We start from the raw sequence: 19,069 nt of genomic DNA on the forward strand, positions 1-19,069 counted from the left end.
ATAAAAAAAATATATATATTTTCTTATTTGATTTTATCTGAAATATCACAGTAAGCACGTGAAGGCAGCACGGAGGCTTATCGATTTGAGGAGTTACGTCGAACACGTACGTAAATGACGCAACAACCTGCTCAACCCGCCGCCGTCCTCTGTCATAATCCAAAATGGCAGCCACCATCAGAAGCCTGTTCCAGACCTCTGTGAGTGAAACTGCGCACAACACAGCGCGTACCTGTGGTTTGGTTCTTTATCGATCAGTAATGAACGGGTATCGATCCCAGGTAGTGGTGATTGATTGGTCAGGGATCCGAGACAGGACGGACACTGTGGTACCAACCTCTGGTCCACGGCCGCGGGCACAGACACATGCGGAGAACAATATTGTTTAAAGCTAAGAATCAGTTTGTTGTTGAGTTACTGATGAAATATCCATTTAAATGTTGTGTAACTGTTAATGTGTTGATCTTTGTTCCATTCGGTGCATTTACACAATTTATTCAATTCTTGCTGTTGTATGAAAACTTCATCAGAAGCAGAGTCAGTTCACAAGGACACTAAACTCTGTGTTTTATCTTCTTTCTAACGTCAACTTCATAAAATACTTTTACTGTCATTCAAAACCTAAACATCAGACACATTCACAATTTAAACAAAATGTCATTGCTTCTGGTCCACAATGTAGCGATAAATCTTTTTTTAATATAAAAATTTATATAAATAGTTAAAAATAGAACAACTTCAAAAGCAGTGTAAACACACTGTAAAACAAAGAATATTGCACGTGAAAACAAGTACAATAAATGTGCTGCATATTGTCTTATGTTTGTGTAGTGGGAGGATGTTAAAAGCTTTTGTGTGACACATAGTTTAATTTTTGAATTGGAACATAATCCTGTAACTGTCAGAGTTACAAGTCTTATCACTCTTGTCTTTTAGGTTATATGTCAATATGTGACAAAAAATATTTCAAATTGAGTTTTCTCTATAAAAATAGTCGTTATGCAAATTTGGATTTGAACATCCATCATGGCTCAGATAATAAGGGTGAGGGTTGTTTGTCCTGGAGAAGTTTTCAGTTTTATAACTGTGGACATCCTGTCTATTGCCGCTTTCAGACATGACCTGTGGGTAAAGTCCGAAGGATTGAATACAGAGTTTACCCACAGTTTGCTTTTCACACATGCACAACACAGCAGGAGTTTCTCTGCACGTTCACAACAGCAACAAATCCTCCACATTATTCAGGCGAGAGGTGGAGCAGCCGGGTGCAGCAGGCAGAGGCAGGAAGTGACGTATTAACTCTGCTGCGGAGGTCACATGATCTTCTTCACAACACACAGGCACCGGTGTCGGCTCTTATCACCACAAACTCTCTTGACATGTTCTACAGCCTCTTCTATGTGTGTGACGCCGCTTTTTCATCTAGAGATATTTGTTTCCTTTTAGTTTTTTATTAATTTTTGCATCTGTCGCGTGTTAAAACAATTGTCATCACCCCCCAACTCGCTCGCAGTGAATCCAGCGGGGATCCCCTGCTGTGTTCACACTTCAAATTCTCTTGAATTTCTACAGACTTTATACTAGAAGGCCAGACGTAAAAAGTCCCCTGAAACTGTGGAGCCTCTCACTCAGACATTTGCGTTCACACATGCACGTCTTCCTGAGAAAATACAGAATATCTGCAGAGTTCAGTGCATGTCTGAAAGCAGCTTCAGTGTGTTCTGCAGCTCATAACACAACCTCTCATTGTAAAGATGTCTTTATGATGTTCACTATCATGACCTCTGTTCACTACACTCTGAAGTGGTGGCAGCAAAAAAAAAAACATAGTCAGAACATCTTTTAGCTTAATGGATGAATTCAAGTGGTTCGAACACGAGGGAATAAACACCCTTGAACTCATAGTGTTTTTATTACACACACACGACTGAACTGAACGTTAAAAATGCCAAGTTGCTAATTAAAATAACTTGGCATTCTTTCAACACATGTGGCTGATCAATGAACTGCTTTGTTTTGTCAGGCGAGGTTTGCAGCTGGACGTCTGAACGTCGCAGCAGCAGCTCAACATGGCGTCTCTGGAGCTGCACGAGCCCTCGCTGCTCCTTCACTGCAGAGAGCCTGCCTCTCCACCAGTACGTACAAATCCCAAATTATAGAACTTTAGGGTCAAGCTTTGCTCTCAGATCCAATCAGATATCACAATATTAATCCTGTTTATCCTCATTAATATACATGAATATTATGGGTGTAACGATTGTGAAAGTAAATTGCAATACTAATGTCTGCAATCTTGCACAGACGCAGGACAACAGAAGCATAATAACCTGAGAGAATTCTTGCAGTTTGTTCTCTGAACTGTGGGAATGGCCTCAGTTGACTCATGCAAACAGAGTGTGTGAATAAATGTGCTGGACACGTCTCTATCAGGCTCTTACAGATGGGCTCCTGCTGTCACTCAGCCGGCTCCTGCTTTTAAGGCCACAGCTGTTCTCAACGGGGAGTTTAAGGAAATGAGCCTCGATGATTTCAAGGGCAAATACCTGGTTCTCTTCTTCTATCCACTGGATTTGTGAGTAGTGACTCTCAGAAGTTATTAACATGGCCCCTCTGCTTGGCGCTCATTTGAATGCACATCAATGCGAGTACATGTTAAGTAGCTCTACTGAGGATGAAGGGTGAATGAAAGTACTTCAGTCCTCTGCAGGTGAACTGTGGTTATTTTGTGACCATTTCACTCACGGAGCCTTTTCCTCGTCCGTGTGTCTCTCGTGTGTTTGCAGCACCTTCGTTTGTCCAACGGAGATCATTTCCTTCAGCGACAAGGCCAACGAGTTCCACGACGTCAACTGTGAGGTGGTGGGCGTGTCCGTGGACTCCCACTTCACCCACTTAGCGTGGATCAACACTCCACGCAAGGTAGACTTTTAATCATTACTCAGCAGGTACTACATGTGTGTTGTGTTGACAGTGGTTTGTAACGCTCAAATAAATCCACCATTGTTTTGTCAGACTGGAGGTTTGGGCAAAATCCACATCCCTCTGCTGTCAGACCTCAACAAGCAGGTGTCTAGAGACTATGGAGTCCTGCTGGAAGGTCCGGGCATTGCACTTAGGTATGTAAATTCTGCAGCCCCCTTTAAAGTAGCCTGCAATTTAAAATAACTTAGAATTTAATTTACAGGTAAAGTTGTGTCTGATATGAAGCTATTAGAAGTTGCTGGTGAGATGCAGTAAATAAACCACAGACCAGAAAAACAAGTATGTTTGCAAATGTGATAAATCCATAGACTGTTTATGGAAATGAACGTAGACTCCAGGTCTGATAAGTGGAGCCAGTGGGGAAGTGCCTTCAACCTGTATTCTCTCAAATGACCAGTAGAGGGGGACTCCTCTGGTGGCAAGAAAAGGCAGTTTCCATTGAAGTCTATGACAAAATGATCCTCCATCTCACTTGAGTTGTAACGTCAGTAAACAGTTTTATACAGAGTTGTAACGTCAGTAAACAGTTTTATACAGAGTTTATGGTCTTAACCTCTAGTTTTAAGTCTTCTGCAATACAACGCGAAAAATGATGATCCCATTTGGAGTCAAATAGACAATGACATGGCTCAGCTGCGGATCTGCTGCGTGTGGCTGTTGTCTGTTGTTCACACAGGGTTAGGGTTAGCGTGTCTGCTGCGTGAGGTTTCTGGTATAGCTTCTGTTTTTCCTCGAATAAAAGTACAGCCTCAACTAAATGCCACGACACTATGGTATGAAGCTGTGCATCTTCCGGTTCCGGCTTGTTGAAACAAATGAATGGATCAGTCATCAGAAACGTGAGAGTTCTTTTACTTAGAAACAGCTATAGGAAGTGTTGCAAATAATCATATTTTATAAATACTGTAGGCGGAGAAAATAGGCGAGACCGTGACTCTTTAGAAGAGCAGCGGGGCTCACACGCCTCAGATGCTCTGCTCAAGCAGGCAGTGTGGCTGCTCTGACCTGATAACATGGGCGCCGAAATGAAAAGGAAGACAGTGGCCAGTGCTGAACGGGCGTCGGTCAGGCTCCTCCAGACATGGTTACTTCTGGTTGTAATGAACCAAGATGGCGCTGGACAAAATGTCAAACTTAAGGCTTCAAAATGGCAGCTCACAAACTAGTGGCAAACATCAGTTGGTTGGCTCTTGGATAAATACTATGAAGTATTCATCACAATAATTTTGTCGTGGCTAACGACCCTTTTGTCTGATGTCACTTTTACTTGAGACCATGTTTGCTCCAGCACTGTTTAATTTTTTTTATAGGCCCATTGTCCTGACTCATTTTATGAACTTAATTTCTCAAACCAGTCTGTGCGTCCAATCCAGATGTGCTCGAGGTGAAAGAGAAACATTGCATATGGCTATTAACAGTGTTTGGTAAAGTTGGAAGGATTTGATCAATGCTTCAGTTGAAGTCAGAGAACATGATGCTTTAGATGAAGTTGTTTGTCCACAGAATACAGAATTCAGCCTCGACTTGCTGCTCTTTATTTCACTAACCACTTATGAGTTGTCCAGGGAGATTCTTGATAATTTTTGTCCTTTTGGTTGTCGTGGTGATTCAGGGGTTTGTTCATCATTGATCCACGCGGTGTGGTGAGGCACATGAGTGTCAACGACCTGCCGGTGGGCCGCTCTGTCCAAGAGACCCTTCGTCTGGTGAAGGCGTTCCAGTTCGTGGAGACGCACGGTGAAGTGTGTCCGGCCAGCTGGACCCCCGACTCCCCAACAGTGAGTTCATTCAACCTCTGGACATTTACACATTTCAATGTATCCAACATCAAGATATAAATGTTCCTGTCTCCGACTAATGCCTCTCACTCTGTCCTTTTATAGTCAGGTTTTTACATTAATTATTCACTGGGAGAGTGAAGCCACATCCACACTAGAACATTTCAGATTTTAAATGTTTCCCTTAAGCTTCATCTACACCCTGCGTCCAGTTAAAGACTCTGGGGCTGTGCTTTTAGACTGGACGGGCAGAGACAGTGTCACAGTCACCTGTGTTCGCTTCTTGGGTCTCATCAGTAAAGACTCGACTAACAGTGGTGAATGCAAAGCGTTGCTAAGTAACCATCAGTAATCCCTTGTCTTACTTTACACAATTGCTATTCCTCACTTGTATTTTTTGCCACTTAAACTGCAGAGTCGACAATCTGCTTCCTGTTAACACTTGCACACACATGACCATGTATGAGTGGTCATGTGATTTGAGTTTTCAAGTGTGTTAGGGTGGATGGACATTATTTGACACAGACCTAATAGACTTAATACACTAAAACACATAAGTGACTGTAGCCTGATTGAATACATTTAATACGAGAACCTATTCTGCTTTAAGTACCTCAGTCATGTGAGACATCCATAATGGAATAGGTTCATCCCATATCTTTGTCTTTCAGATCAAACCAACACCAGAGGGATCCAAGGAATACTTTGAAAAAGTCAACTGACAAAGTTTGAAACATTTTCAGCTACAAGTTCAATGTTACAAATGTATAAATAAATGAATGACTTTGTGAAGCTGTATTTAGTCCTGTTCAGCTGAATGCACTAATAAATATATTCTTTATAGTTGACAGCTCTGTTTGGATTTGTGTGTAGTGGTTCTGAATAAGTGACCTGAAACCTCAGTTTTATTCATGGCTCTTATTTTCGTGACTGATGAAGATAATCACCTGAGCTTCCCCACGAGACGCTGCAGAAAACGCACTGAACTGCACCACTGTGTGTACCAGTGATAGTAACACACATCTACTGTGTGTATGAGCTTATCTAATAAACCTGCTCAAACAATATTTACCCTCAGAGTCCAAACCACACTTAATAACCCCTGTACATAAACATGTTTATTTTCTCTTTTTACAGCAAGTTAATATGCAGGTTCAAAATGTCTAATCAGACATTGGTACACAACATGAGGTGCCAAAGTCAACTTCAGTGGGGGAGAACTGGAAGTTAGAAAAAAAAAGGCATTGCCCCTTCTCATACAAGTAGGGAACGTACTGTATTTACACAAAATGGAAAAGAAGCAGTTGAAACACTCCGCAGCACTGTGTGTGTGTGTGGCTATGAAAACATCTAGTTTTTAAGTGTACATAAACTTCACTTTGTACAGTATGTTTGTGGAAACAAAGCAACTGCCTCATTCCGTTTTGACATTCACAAATGATGCTTCAGGTTGGGCAACAAAAGGAACATGACGGGACAATGGCTTACCCAACATGTAGAGCCTGTTTAAAGCTTTAAATAATAAACATGAAATCAAAAGAAGAAGTGTCCACAAGCAAGTCTACAGCTCGTCAAAATGTACCTTTACACTTTGAGAGGATGCTCACGATCAGAGAGAGAGACAAACCGAAGTCGACAGCGCTGACTGAAATGAAAATCTGATGATCCGTTGGTTCGGTAAAAACTTCATGCAATTTCAGGCAAGATGTAACAGCGCCACCAGCCCCACCCCAAGCACCAAACAGAAACAAAATGATTCTTAAAAAAAAAAAACACCCTGTAGTAAATCTGTACAACGAAAATACATTTGAGATCTACATCTAAAGGTACATTTTTAAGGTTATATACACTCCCCCCCCCATCCATATATTATCTTTACAAGTAGACTTCATTCAAACCCAAACATTAAGAAAACAAGACTAAACGGGGAAATGGGATCACATCAAACATCCATTTAAAAAAGAAATCTGGTCTTATTTACTGTACCTCAACCATGGATCAGTCCCTCTGCTCTCGTCTGTACAGTAAACTACAGCAGGACTAAAATCATCGACTGGATGGACTGCTACTGTAACAGGGAATTAAGAATCGGCAAAAATGGGGGGAATGATTCTCAAGTGTCGACAGAGTTCTCTTTCATTTTGCAGTGGAACTAGGTCTGAACAAACGACTGCACTGTGTAGTAATGATTTCTCGAGTGACTGCAAGAATACAAAATAGAAATCAAGTCAGAACACGGGCACGCACCCAACTCTCTAATATTCGGACACATAGAACGAAAGGCTTTCAATACACTTCGGCCTCTTCACTGAAGAGAGCTTCACTATTCCATCGATAAACATTTATGTTCTCTGGTCTCAGGTGGGACTGGGTTTTTAAAGAGAAGCCATGTCAGCCTTAAACATTTGCCCCAACGTTTGTTTGAACTCAACTGATAGAAACAAAACCTGGTGTTTTGATATTTCCGCCACAGGTTTGCTCTTGGTCGCTTCGAGTTTGCGGGCGTGGAAAATCATTCAGAAAAAAAGGAAAAATGAAAAAACTACATTGTACGAAGTGAGATTCTCACAATCTCTCGGCAAGAAAAAGAAAAGTAATAAAGGATGACTTGTGCCCGCCGTCGTAGGCAAATCCATTAATATCCCTGTGTTGCTTCTACGCCCCTTAGTCGATTTTCACATTTGTGTAGATCTTCCTCACAAAGGCACTTGTTCCCACGTATCCAACGGCACCTGCAACACAAATGTGGTCAGTGAGTTTCTTTTTAGGAGGGACTGACAACTCATGATCACTCTGTGGGTAAATCCATCACAGGACAGGAGAGGTGAGCAGTGACATGTACAGACTGAGCAGCCAGATCTCCAACAGACCCAGAAGGCAGCATGTAGTAGATCGAGCAGACAAGAGATCGCTCCACTAAAGGTGTTTTACATAGATACACGAGGGACAGCTATGGCTTATCATTCTTCAAGATAAAGAAGGAGTGTGACATGAAGTTAAAAGCCCTTTCAGATACAACATGACAGCAACACTGCTGCACTTTGTAACACATTATTTTCAATGGCCTGTGCCGTGCACAAACACTTGCAGTTCCAATAGAACTAGAGATGTTCTGATACAGATACAGAATCTGAAATGCCTCCAATGCTGCTGGAAATGTCAGGTCGGGCGTCTGCAAGCATGCAAATACAAAATATTCAAGAGCCTCTTAGTTCTTAACCTCTCAGATTATTAATCTCACTGAGTAACTGCCTTTCTACATTATTCTGTCATAAAGAGAAATCTGACAGAATAAGATTTAGCAGTAAACTCCATGACTCTTGTACTGCAACAGACTGTGATCACAAGAATTGGCAAAATTATGTGACTATTATTCCTCTCAGAGTTTCTGTGGTCCAGTGCAGTGTCACAGTATTTAGTCAAACCAGTACTCACCACACATGATTCCTAGAGCAGTGCTGAACACAGCCATGTAACCGAAGTAGAAGGACGTCTGGAACAGCCCGTACATCCTGGAATACATCAGCAGAGCATTTTAACAACATGGAAGAAAGGAATTTGACTTTTCTGACTTTTCTGAATCTTAAAGTAGTATTTTTGCCTGTAATGAGGTTATTTAACGCAATTATTACTGAAGATTCTCCGTCATCCAGGTCATGGTATACCCAAGTGCTAAAAAACAGGTCAACTGGACTTAACAGAGTTATGTGATTGAGAAATACTGATACTCACTTAGTTTTGAAGAAATAGTAGTAAAAGGAATACATGTAAACATAAACAGCAGTGGATGCAGCCGAGAGGAAACTTGTCCATTGCCTGGAAATGAGGGGAAAGCAAAAAGCTCTGGTCAGTAAAAGTGTTATTTCAATCAGTGACTTAATTCACCTTTTCACTCAGCTGTCAAGGAGGTTATGTTTTCACCCCGTTTGTTTGTTTGTCAGTAAGAATACACAAAATACTACTGAACGGATTTCCACAAAACACAAGAACATGGGTCAAGAAAGACCAAATTTAATTTTGACATTGATCCGGACAAAGGGGCAGATTCAAGATTTTTTTTGTCACTTTCTTTAACATTGAGAGATATGGCATTTTCCCGACATTTTACAGATTTCTCAGAAAATAATTCATGGACCTTGATAAAAAAAAGAAATCAGGCATGTTTAGAGGACTGATTTGAGTGTGTGCACTCTGGTGCAGATACAAATAAAAACCCAGATCTAGTGAGTTTTTATGAGGTTTCATAAAGGGACTGTTGGGCCTTGTCTGAGGTATTAACTCTACTGAGTGTCATTATAGTTTTTATTTTAATCAGTAATTATTCTCAGCTCATGATATGGGACTAACCTGAAAAAGATTATCTTGTGGAATTAAACTTGTAGAATCATCTTTAAAAAGTTAAAGTTGGTGCTATGAGGATACATTAACTTCATGGCTCATAGTTACATCTATAGAGGAAATGTCCTCATTGCATTAGGCAAAACACCAAAACACTCACCATCTGTAATCCTCAGCGTTGAGCAGGAAGTACGTGCAAACGATGGTGACACACACGGTCACAATGCAGAGGATGACCAGGACCAGCATCATGAAGCCGTACACGTAGTAGATTTTGTAGGCCCAGAAAGACGTGAAGATGAAGTACCTGAAGAATGAGGACAGTCACTAAAGCTGCGAAGATCAGCTAACAACATATACAACTGTCGGTATCACTGCAAATACTTACATTTCAATGAAAATGGAGCCGAAAGGAAGGATTCCTCCGAGGCAGACGATGACAGCGGGCTCCATGAACCTGATCACAGGATCAAATATGAGTGTTTACGTCAGACTCCCCGCTCCGGGGCGTAGGGATACATGACTTATTGTTTTTTTAGAAGCAAAAAAGAAAAGGTAGCGACAGATTGGAAATCCAAGCACAGTCTGACAGTGGCCTTGAGTCACATCTAACATTTCCTGTTGGCAGCAGACCCCCACACCAGGCAGAGGTTTGTAAATGTTAATCTACTCGCAGCTTATTGCTTTGCTATTTTTCATTATCCAAAGAGTTTGTGCAGACAGCAAAAGCACTTTCTGCTTCTGAGCTGACATCAAACACTTGAACACAGGCCCTACAACACTTTGGATTCATTTCATGCATTAAGAACAGCCCACCCGCTGCCCACTGATCATTCATTACACTTCCCCCTGCAACAATAAATACAGCATATGCCCTGGTGCTTGAAAGCACACTCGAGAATAGCTACTAAATGTGCTTTAGACATTCTGATGTTTTTGTAGTTTATTTTTCTTTTTTGTTTCATATCATTGAAAATCTTTGGGCTTGTATCATTTTTAAGAATTTTAAAGAGTAAAAGGATGTTGTTAGTGGTGCACCGATGTATCGGCCGTATATCGGTAGCGGCCGATATTCGCCTTGTTTACTGCTATCGGCGTATCGGTAATAAACTTGACTTTCACCGATAACATTGGCCGATATTCATTGGTATGTTTTCTGAAGCCTGCCAATCTGGCATCCAGATTATGGTACACTGACACCGGGTTTACACCGGGCGCTGAAGCGCCGCGCCGTGCAGCACAGCGCCAAGGAAAGCCAGGCGCCTCCCATCCACCCCCCTGTTAAACCTTTGTGCGGTTCACATGGGCTGCGATGCGCCGCGCCGCGCCAGCGCCCTTCACCGATGGTTTCGGCGTGCGAGCGAGCGTATCGCGCCAGGAAACAGACTGAAAAATGATTTTAAATGATATAAATGACATATTTGATATGATATAAATGATCAAATATGCATCCCATACTTTGTATTCCCCTTCTGTTGTCCTGGAGTTTTAATTTTCCCAATTTTCCCAATCACATAATTAAATGTCCCCCTCTGCCCATCCACTACAGCCACACAAGCAGTCATATAGATAAAAAGAGAGAGAGGGGGGGGCTAAAGGCTTGCTTGGAGAATACGTCATTTACCCCCGACACCCGACATTGAACGGGTTACATACAACAACAAGCGGAGAATCACGGGCTGACCGACGCGGAGAAATGCGGGTCCGGTGTGAACAGCCAGGCGGCTGCGCGCTTGAGAATAACGCTGCGCGGCGCGGCGCTTCAGCGCCCGGTGTAAACCCGGCGTTACACACCAAGAAGGCCACATGCAAGTAATAAACAAATATCGGTATCGGCTAGATTGTTGTTTTAAATATCGGTATCGGCCAAGAATTTCCATATCGGTGCATCCCTAGATGTTGTATTTCTTTGTGTACAATGTGAACGTACCATGAGAATATTAACTGTCTCCAGCACGTTGCTACAGTTTTCTGTAATGTAGAATGAATCGACCCTGGTAAGTTGGGCCACACCTACCATTTCTTCTCTGGGATGGGTCGCGGCACAGCGTTCACTCGGCAGGGGAAGTTTGGCTGCCCTGACAGATTCCTCCCCAAAATTGTTCCCACGAGGTTTAGCGGCAGGATGACGAAGAAGCAGATACAGCAAACAGCAACCTGCGAGACAAACGAACAAACATGCATTAATAGTCAATTGGGTTGTCTGTGTTTACAGGAAACATCCAGTGTTTTCAGATCCTCTTTTTTATCTTAACTGTTCATTAATGTTTTGTTATAAATTCAATAACATTTAATTAACTGCTGAAAATGTTTTTAAAGAAGCTGGATCTCCTCGTTCCCAGATTTTTATCATTAATGCTCAAAGCCTGATGCAAAAACACCAATGCTCACTAAATCTGAAGAAATAAAAACACAGACAGACTCATGGTTGTTGTCCGAAGATTTTTAGGTTCAGCCAGAACAAATTAAAACTGCTGCCGAATCATTCCAGATCTGTTAAACTGACGAGTTTGGGCTGATACAGTTGGAATAAAGCTTCTTCATGGTAAGATTTCAAGACTGATTGATTCTATGTTGTGCCGATAACAACTCTGGAGTGTGGGGTCGAGCCAACAAACAGCTGTTTGTAATTAGGAAACTGAACAGTTTGGGCGTAAGACATTTTTAATCAAGAGTGTGTGTATATGTGTGTGAGTGAGTGAGTGATTCTTGAAAATATGTTATAAGTGACCGGTTCATAAATGCATTTTCAAACTTATACTAAGAGTAGGACTTTAATCAAACACACATAAACTGGAAACGTTTGAGGGTGTTGTTCATAACTCTGTGGTTTTTAGGGAAGTGTTTGCTGCGTCAGACTCACCATGGTGCCGAATGGGATGGCTCTGGAGGCGTGGTAGTACATAGCGATGAAGTTGATGAAGAAGGCAGTCCCACACACCATCGCTGGGATCAAGAAGGCCCCAATGAACATTTGTTTTATCCATCTTCTGCCTGTGTTGTTGAAACAAATCAAACAGTGTCAGAGATAAAGTCTTAAAAAATAAATAAATCCAGACGTCCATGTCCAGGAAACAAGTCAGAGAGAATAGGATGCGTTGTCTCACCTCCTTGTTTTGCATACAAACTTCCCCCAAAGTAGCCATTGACAGGGGAGGTGGCAGCATAAACAAAAATGGCTGTGCTCAGCATGGATCCTCTCCTGTAGAGAAAAAAATATGGCACGAGTCAAGTCCTGTGAATTTTTCTTCTCCCTCACTGACAGGACTTTATTATCTCAGCCAAAGAGGTTTTGTTTTTCATGGCAATTTGTTTATTTGTCTGTCAGCAGGATCACTCAAATACTACTGAGCTGATTTCCTTGACATTTTGTAGACTTGTGGACTAGGTTTTTCATTTTTTTCTTTTTTATATCCGCAATAGTGTAGTCAAGGTCTACATTTTGGAGCAGATGGTGGATCCAGGATTTATTTCTCACTTTCTTTAATATGACGAGTGAGGGTGTTAGCCTTCACTGAGGTGTGTGCTCTCCTACTAGCCTAGTTCAGAACATAGGATTTAATATTTCAAGTCTTTGGCCCAACTCACATCTTATTTAATGTTTTCAAAGTTAGATTTAAATTCAGAGCTTGATTTTTAACTGATATAACCCAACGGAAAACCCACATGCACACACAGTTAGATTATGCAATCACTTGTTTGCTTCATTAAAAAAATAAAATGAAAACATTTTCCTTTCCTCCAAGGACCCATCAATTCTGTGATTTTTCCATTTGTGATGAAATAATATTTTTTAACTCTTGCACATTTTTAACTAGACATTTACATAAGATTCACTTTTTCACTTTGAAACTTGAATCCTCTTAAATGTGATTATCGATCATTTAGGTTTTGCTTTAGGCAATTTCACACAACAGATTACTCAATTAAAGGGAAAAAACTCAGTGAGTTTTCCCCTGAGGGCTTACATATTTGTTTTTTAGCCAAATGACTATAACTAAATAAGAATTTAGCAATAAGCTGCTAGTGACTCACTCTGTGTACAGATCCTCAACCATAGCGACGATGATGACGATGAAGGAGACAGAGAAGATCTGGCAGCCAGAGCCAATGAGTGAAGAGAAGATCAGTGGGTGGCTTGATGGTCGAAACACATCTCCATGTACCTGCTTCCACCCGTATTCATCTCCCAGGTCCCTATCCTGTTGGTGCACAGTGACAGAATGAGACGATGAGGAGAGAAGAAGATCAGATGAAAGACAAAACACAATATCTATTAAAACCCAGAGAAAAATAAATAAATAAAATAAACATAATCTTCATTTATCAACTAACTGTGAGCTCACAAGCAAACTGAAAACGTACCATGTCATCCATTTCCTCCTCTTTACTGTATCTGGCATAATCCTTTCTTAGTGTTCTCATCAGAATCATGGACACCAGACCCACCAGGAAAATGACCATCATGAAGGAGTTGAAGATGGAAAACCAGTGAATCTGAAAAACCAACAACAGGAATTGTATGAAAGAATAATAAAAAGTCTGAGCAGGACAAAGCTTTATCATCCACAGACTCTAGCAGCAGATGGATTCCAAAGTTCAGTCTCTCAAACTTCCTTTTAGAGAAACCAGCTGGATCCCTGCCACGCTGGCAGCAACAGTTTAAGAGTCAGCCAAAAGTTACCAGGTTGGTCAGTTACATCGCACCTAGTGTGGAACAAGCTCAACTCATACTCACTGTAAGGGCACACACTGTGTGCTGTTACAACATGTCAGGGACGTTCCTGACTGGTATGATAAACATGATATTCAACTCACCCTGTGCTGGAAGAAGGATGGGTCCAGGTACTTGTCGAATCTGTCTTCAAATTTCACATCTGACTTCTTCCACTTCACCTGTGATGAGAAAGATGTATAAAGATACTACAAACGTAATATGAGCTTGAGCTGATAAAAGGGATCATTCTGAACTCACAGAATAAGACATTCCGATCCGTGTGTTTGGCACGAGCCGGACTTTCCCCTCGCTGGTCAGATTTACATCAACAATTCTGTTGCCATTGTAGCCGATCTCCAGTTTCTTGTACGTCCACAGATAATGATCTTCTCCGTTTTCATCTGCCTCACCAACAATCCCTAAAAAGAAGTTGATATGCATTGGATTTAAGATCTCGTCATGTAGACAGACCTTCAGTTTTATAAAAATAAATAATCAGGATGTGGAAATGCCAAATAAAGGTCACTTGCTACACTGCTTGTTAACTTCTCCAACAGCATCATCTGTTTTCATCTGTTCTTTTAAATCTCCAATGTTCAGCTATTGTCAAAGTTTGTGCCTGTTGGCCACGGTAAACAATCTTATCTATCAAATCAGTGTGATGCAGAACAATCACTCTCATACAAAAAAAATTATGAGAATGTACCATAATACAATAGTTTTGCTTCTCCTACAGTACATCATACCACATCATACTGTGGCATTGTTAGGGTAAAATACCAGGTAAAGCATTTGATGTGATATATTTTAAGTTGGCTGTCTATTACACACTGAAACTAAGGGGGCTTCACAGCTTCCTTGTTTGGTCCGGGCCCTCTGACTTTTCAGTTTAGTCTGAACCAAAATAACAGGTGTGAAAGGTGCTTCAGATCACAGTCCAGACATGGTTCAGTTCGTTAATAGTGTGATTTTTTTTTGTGTTGATAATTTGGATCAATTGCAGGAAATTGAGATAGCATTAAACAATAGAAGAAGAAATTGCTTGTAGTCTTTACCATGACGCTATAATGACGAGGACTTTCATTTTGCTGGTAGTAATACAATAACAATATTGCAGTGGCAACGAAAGTGATCCAGTTCATTCATTTTCTCCATTCAAATAGAAAGATAACTTTTTTCTATGCACTTAATTTAGAGTTAGTGAATACAATAGAGAATTCTACAACATTCCAACATCAGCCACATACCCGTCTACAAACCAATCAATCAATCACAACTAGGTTCAGGTAGATGCGATGATGATGATAGGATGTACGTATATTATACAATATTCTTAAGTCCACTCCCTAAATTGCAGTGTGTAAACAAAACAAACCAGATCAAGTGTAACAAAGACATAAACCTTGGTTTGGACCGTGGTCCACACTCTCAGGTGTGACAACGCCCCAAATACAACAGCCCTGAAAAAAATTGATCTGGAGAGCTGTTGTGTCCACTTTATGGTCATTCTGGAGGTTGCAGTTTGTGTTGCTGTTTGGCTTTACATGGTAACAAGGTGTTTCTATTATTTTGTCCACCCCACCATTATCAATGAGGGCAGGGTAAATAAGAGAACACATCTATATGTATTTCGGTGTAGTTTAACAGAAACATAAATTACATCCTCCATAATTATCATACATACAAGTTTTTTTTAGTTAATGTTTCTTTGTTCATTAACCTCACATGTGGTCTGAGGCTGATTTAACAAACTGTAGTGAGAAGTGCTTTAAGTGTGGTTATATTAAGAGGTTATAAAGTGAGTGAGTTGAGATTTGCTGTGAATAAGCACAGCTACCCAGGCCAATGTCCCAACCATGAACCACCCTGGTTCCTTTTCCACGTTGGCAAACCGGACATGAGGTCAAAGTCTGTATTCTTTGAGTATACAACAATGTGTGAACAAATGTCAGGGACCCACCCACAACCTACGACATCAGATTACACAGTTGTGTTTGAGCGGCTGTGGGAGTGTCACTGTAGTCCATCCTGCTACCACAATGACAGCTTGTGAGAGTGAACGCTTTAAGAAGAGTCTAATGACAGTGACTCATTTATATCCTCCTTAGTATAGAACAACAGTTGAGCTGTTCACTGTCAGGTCTGGCATCTGAAGCGCTTTCCTACCTGTGAATGAACCTGTACCAAACCCTTTGTAAATAGCTAAATAGTTAATAAGCAAAGAAGTAACTCAGACAGAATGGAAGATACAGCCAGGAAATATGACAATAAAACTTAAAATCACAGAGCAACTCAACACAAGCATGCATTCATTATTTGGCCATTTCTTTAGAGCATCTCTTACCCCAGATGGGCAGGTCATCTATGTACATTTGGTACCAGTAGTGATTCTTTATGGCATAGACAAAGGCATCCCGTTTGGCTTTATCCAGGTCGATCTCACAGTACGTCGTCTGCATGACTTCATCTACACGGATCAAAAACACAACATAATCTCTGTTAGAGATGTCAAAATGAAGTGTGGACTAGAAGACTGGCTGTAAAAACATCCCACTCATCACTTCCTATGAGCTCAGCAGGTGAGAGCCGGCGAAAGAGCGGAGTTACCTTTGAACTTGATGTCGAGGCCGCTGAATTCCAGCTCCACTCCCTGCAGAGCCTCTCCGAGTGTTTCATGGTAGTGACTGATGGTCTTCTTGGAGCCCGCGCAGAAGGGCAAAGAGAAGTACTTGTAGGTCTCCTGTCGGTTGTGGTAAGGCCCCACTGTGTTCATCCATAAAACTACCTCCTCCTTATCGATGTACTGCAACATTTAAAACACAAAGGCTCTTAGTGTATATGCAGGAATGCTACACCTGTTCTGCTCGTCTTGCTGGTTTCACCCTGCAGCTTTTTGATATTACACTGGAAAATATCAGCACATAATCACACTCCTATTAATGACAACACAGCAACATTGGGTTTAAATACTTTTAAAGAACACTTCTTGAGAGTAGAACTATAACCACATTATCTCTCATACTGATGAGTAGAAGGACGCTATCTCATTCAAATGTATGCAAACACATAGCATGTCTGTCTTAGTTTAACACTATGATAAGCGATGCACTTTACAAACAGAGGACTTCATATTATCAGTTTACGCTAATTTACCAGCCTCCAGACACAAGTCAGCTTTAAACCACAGTGTAACACATCTTATTAACCTGTTAACTAGTTAGTAACTGAGGAAACTGAGGAAACACCGACAGGCCCTGACGCTGTGTGACCAGAGTTCCTGCTTCCAGTCAAACGTTAGCTGTTAAAAAACACAACAATAGCAGTCTTGGCTTCAGGGAAATAGTCTGGTGAGATTCTCACAAGGCTACAAGGCTCAAGTGTTCTTTATGTTAGTGGGTTTTTTACTTTGTTTAGCAACTAACTAAAGCTAACGAGTTTAACTTCAGTGCAGTTTCCGCCGGTGCTCAAGGAAAGCTTGAGTGGAGACCGTGCTAACAAGCTAGCAGGCAGAGGCTAGCCATAAGCACATAGGCCGATAAGTGGAGACAAGTTAGCGAGCTAACTGAGTGTCTGTGTAGGAGAGCTAACCAGGAGTGGATAAATAACCCGACGGGCTAAAGCTAACACTGTGCCATGTCTGTAAATCCTCCCTCTCTGGCCAGCAGCTAGCCGTCGCAGCTACAGTTAGCAGCTCGCACAGAGCACAAACGTCCATTATTTTCAAGGCTCCCCCTTTTTTTCAATCGGCCTCTCAGACGCTGTTTTACCGTGTGTTCGTGTTCGTCTGCGTCCACCGTTAATAACGAGCCCACGATGGCGAGGAGCGCCGCCGCTGCCACCTTCCACCGGGAGGAACCCATCGTTATCGGAGAAAGTGTGCAGAAAGATCGGGGACGTTAGCTTCGCGGGGCTATCCCACCTTCTTCCTGGTTGTATGACAGAGGCGATTTTTTTTTTTTTTTGGGATGCTCTCGTACGCATATGGCGTAAGTGCTTCGCCACCGCTCAACGCACGCACGTCGGATTGGCCGAGTGGAGTCACGTGGCTCAAAGCGTCCAATCAGCGCGGGGAGAGGGCCGAGCAGCGGTGAGTAAAGAAACCGTGTCGGCGCAGCGTCCGCAACCTTCAGCCACGTCATCCGACTGCTTGGACCGGAGCTGGAGCGTGTGACTGACGGATCTGCTGCAGGAAACACGATCCCAGCCCCACGCAACCCGCTCCATTCACCGCCTGCACCGTCTCCCGAGGCCTCCGCACGGCTCTGAACAATATCACACCTTTCACACACTGACCCGTGGAGTTTAAAGTGTTCACAACAGCCACCACCACCTATGATTTTCTGTGAGCTTTGCATTGTCATGCTCCCCTGAGGATAACACAGGAAACTTATACCAGAGTTAACATTTAAAACATTTAAAAGTCCACTAATAGACAGGCTTTAAGAAACACGATATCTCCCACTACCAGAAACCCATAGAGGCTTCACTTTGCAACTCTGTGATAAAGTTAGTTTAACTCATCAGAACCACAACACCCAAGTTTAATAACAATTGGCATGCAGTTTTTTATTTAACACAATGCTCAATCTACAGCAGTATTTCAGTTTAATTTCTCTTTCACTGGGGGACAATACTAGTTCAAGCCTTTCTTATTTGACAGGTAACATCTGACTTCCTGAGCTTTAAAATGTTATTTACAAATACAAATATTGAGATACATACCTGAAACTAGAATGGGACTCAGTGGAGCGCAAAACCTCTGCCAAGGCCCAACAGTCTCCGCATGAAACCACTTGTAAATTCACTAGATCCAGGTTATTGTTTCGATTTGCACCCAATTGCACACACTCATACATATCAATCCTAAACATCTCCGATTTTTTCATCAAGATCTACGAATTACTTGAAATCAACAACAACCTGTCACACATGAAGAAAGAAAAATTCCTGGATCCTCACCAAAATTTAGTTTTATATACATATCACTGCTGGACCTTATTGAATGATACCTCCCCATGTTCTTCACTGAGTTTGATTGGTAGAGATTAGGCTGTAGTGGTGTATTACAATGGACAGAGGAAAGAAAAAACTGCTCTGTGAATATCTAACATAATGAAATTTGTTGTAAGCATGAAGCATAGGAAAGTTTGTGAGTGTAATGTCTATGTGATTACCACAGGTTAACTTATAAATCTTTACATTTTGGTTTCACAGAATAAACAATATTTACTATAATAAACTGCTGTTACATATG

The 19,069-nt window shown here is 41.5% G+C and overlaps 2 protein-coding genes across 2 annotated transcripts; one reads left to right on the forward strand and one right to left on the reverse strand.

The window, feature by feature from the left end:
• Positions 1-92: 92 nt before the first annotated feature.
• prdx3 (peroxiredoxin 3) lies at positions 93-6,665 on the forward strand. Its single transcript, XM_034608069.1, has 7 exons — positions 93-200; positions 2,024-2,135; positions 2,431-2,572; positions 2,784-2,919; positions 3,013-3,116; positions 4,595-4,760; positions 5,432-6,665. The coding sequence occupies exons 1-7, from the start codon at positions 165-167 to the stop codon at positions 5,480-5,482; spliced, it is 747 nt and encodes a 248-aa protein (XP_034463960.1). The 5' UTR covers positions 93-164; the 3' UTR covers positions 5,483-6,665.
• tm9sf3 (transmembrane 9 superfamily member 3) lies at positions 5,861-17,754 on the reverse strand. The gene is made up of 15 exons (XM_034608067.1): positions 17,583-17,754; positions 16,423-16,618; positions 16,160-16,282; positions 14,074-14,234; positions 13,917-13,994; positions 13,464-13,595; positions 13,134-13,300; positions 12,206-12,300; positions 11,962-12,092; positions 11,116-11,255; positions 9,487-9,555; positions 9,259-9,405; positions 8,493-8,576; positions 8,196-8,272; positions 5,861-7,492 (listed from the first exon to the last, which is right to left on the reverse strand). The coding sequence occupies exons 1-15, from the start codon at positions 17,673-17,675 to the stop codon at positions 7,425-7,427; spliced, it is 1,761 nt and encodes a 586-aa protein (XP_034463958.1). The 5' UTR covers positions 17,676-17,754; the 3' UTR covers positions 5,861-7,424.
• Between the last annotated feature and the right edge of the window lie 1,315 nt (positions 17,755-19,069).

Source organism: Hippoglossus hippoglossus, chromosome 15 (assembly GCF_009819705.1).
Source record: "Hippoglossus hippoglossus isolate fHipHip1 chromosome 15, fHipHip1.pri, whole genome shotgun sequence".
In the NCBI taxonomy this organism is placed as follows: Eukaryota; Metazoa; Chordata; class Actinopteri; order Pleuronectiformes; family Pleuronectidae; genus Hippoglossus; species Hippoglossus hippoglossus.

Bases quoted from the DNA above. Each gene is read 5' to 3' on its own strand.
- prdx3 (XM_034608069.1), top strand. From the start codon at position 165: ATGGCAGCCACCATCAGAAGCCTGTTCCAGACCTCT. The intron at 2,136-2,430 runs GTACGTACAAAT...CGTCTCTATCAG, and splicing joins GAGAGCCTGCCTCTCCACCA to GCTCTTACAGATGGGCTCCT. The intron at 2,920-3,012 runs GTAGACTTTTAA...TTGTTTTGTCAG, and splicing joins GGATCAACACTCCACGCAAG to ACTGGAGGTTTGGGCAAAAT.
- tm9sf3 (XM_034608067.1), bottom strand. From the start codon at position 17,675: ATGGGTTCCTCCCGGTGGAAGGTGGCAGCGGCGGCGCTCCTCGCCATC. The intron at 16,283-16,422 runs GTAACTCCGCTC...TGATCCGTGTAG, and splicing joins CCTCGACATCAAGTTCAAAG to ATGAAGTCATGCAGACGACG. The intron at 13,596-13,916 runs GTGAGTTGAATA...TTGGTTTTTCAG, and splicing joins CATCCTTCTTCCAGCACAGG to ATTCACTGGTTTTCCATCTT.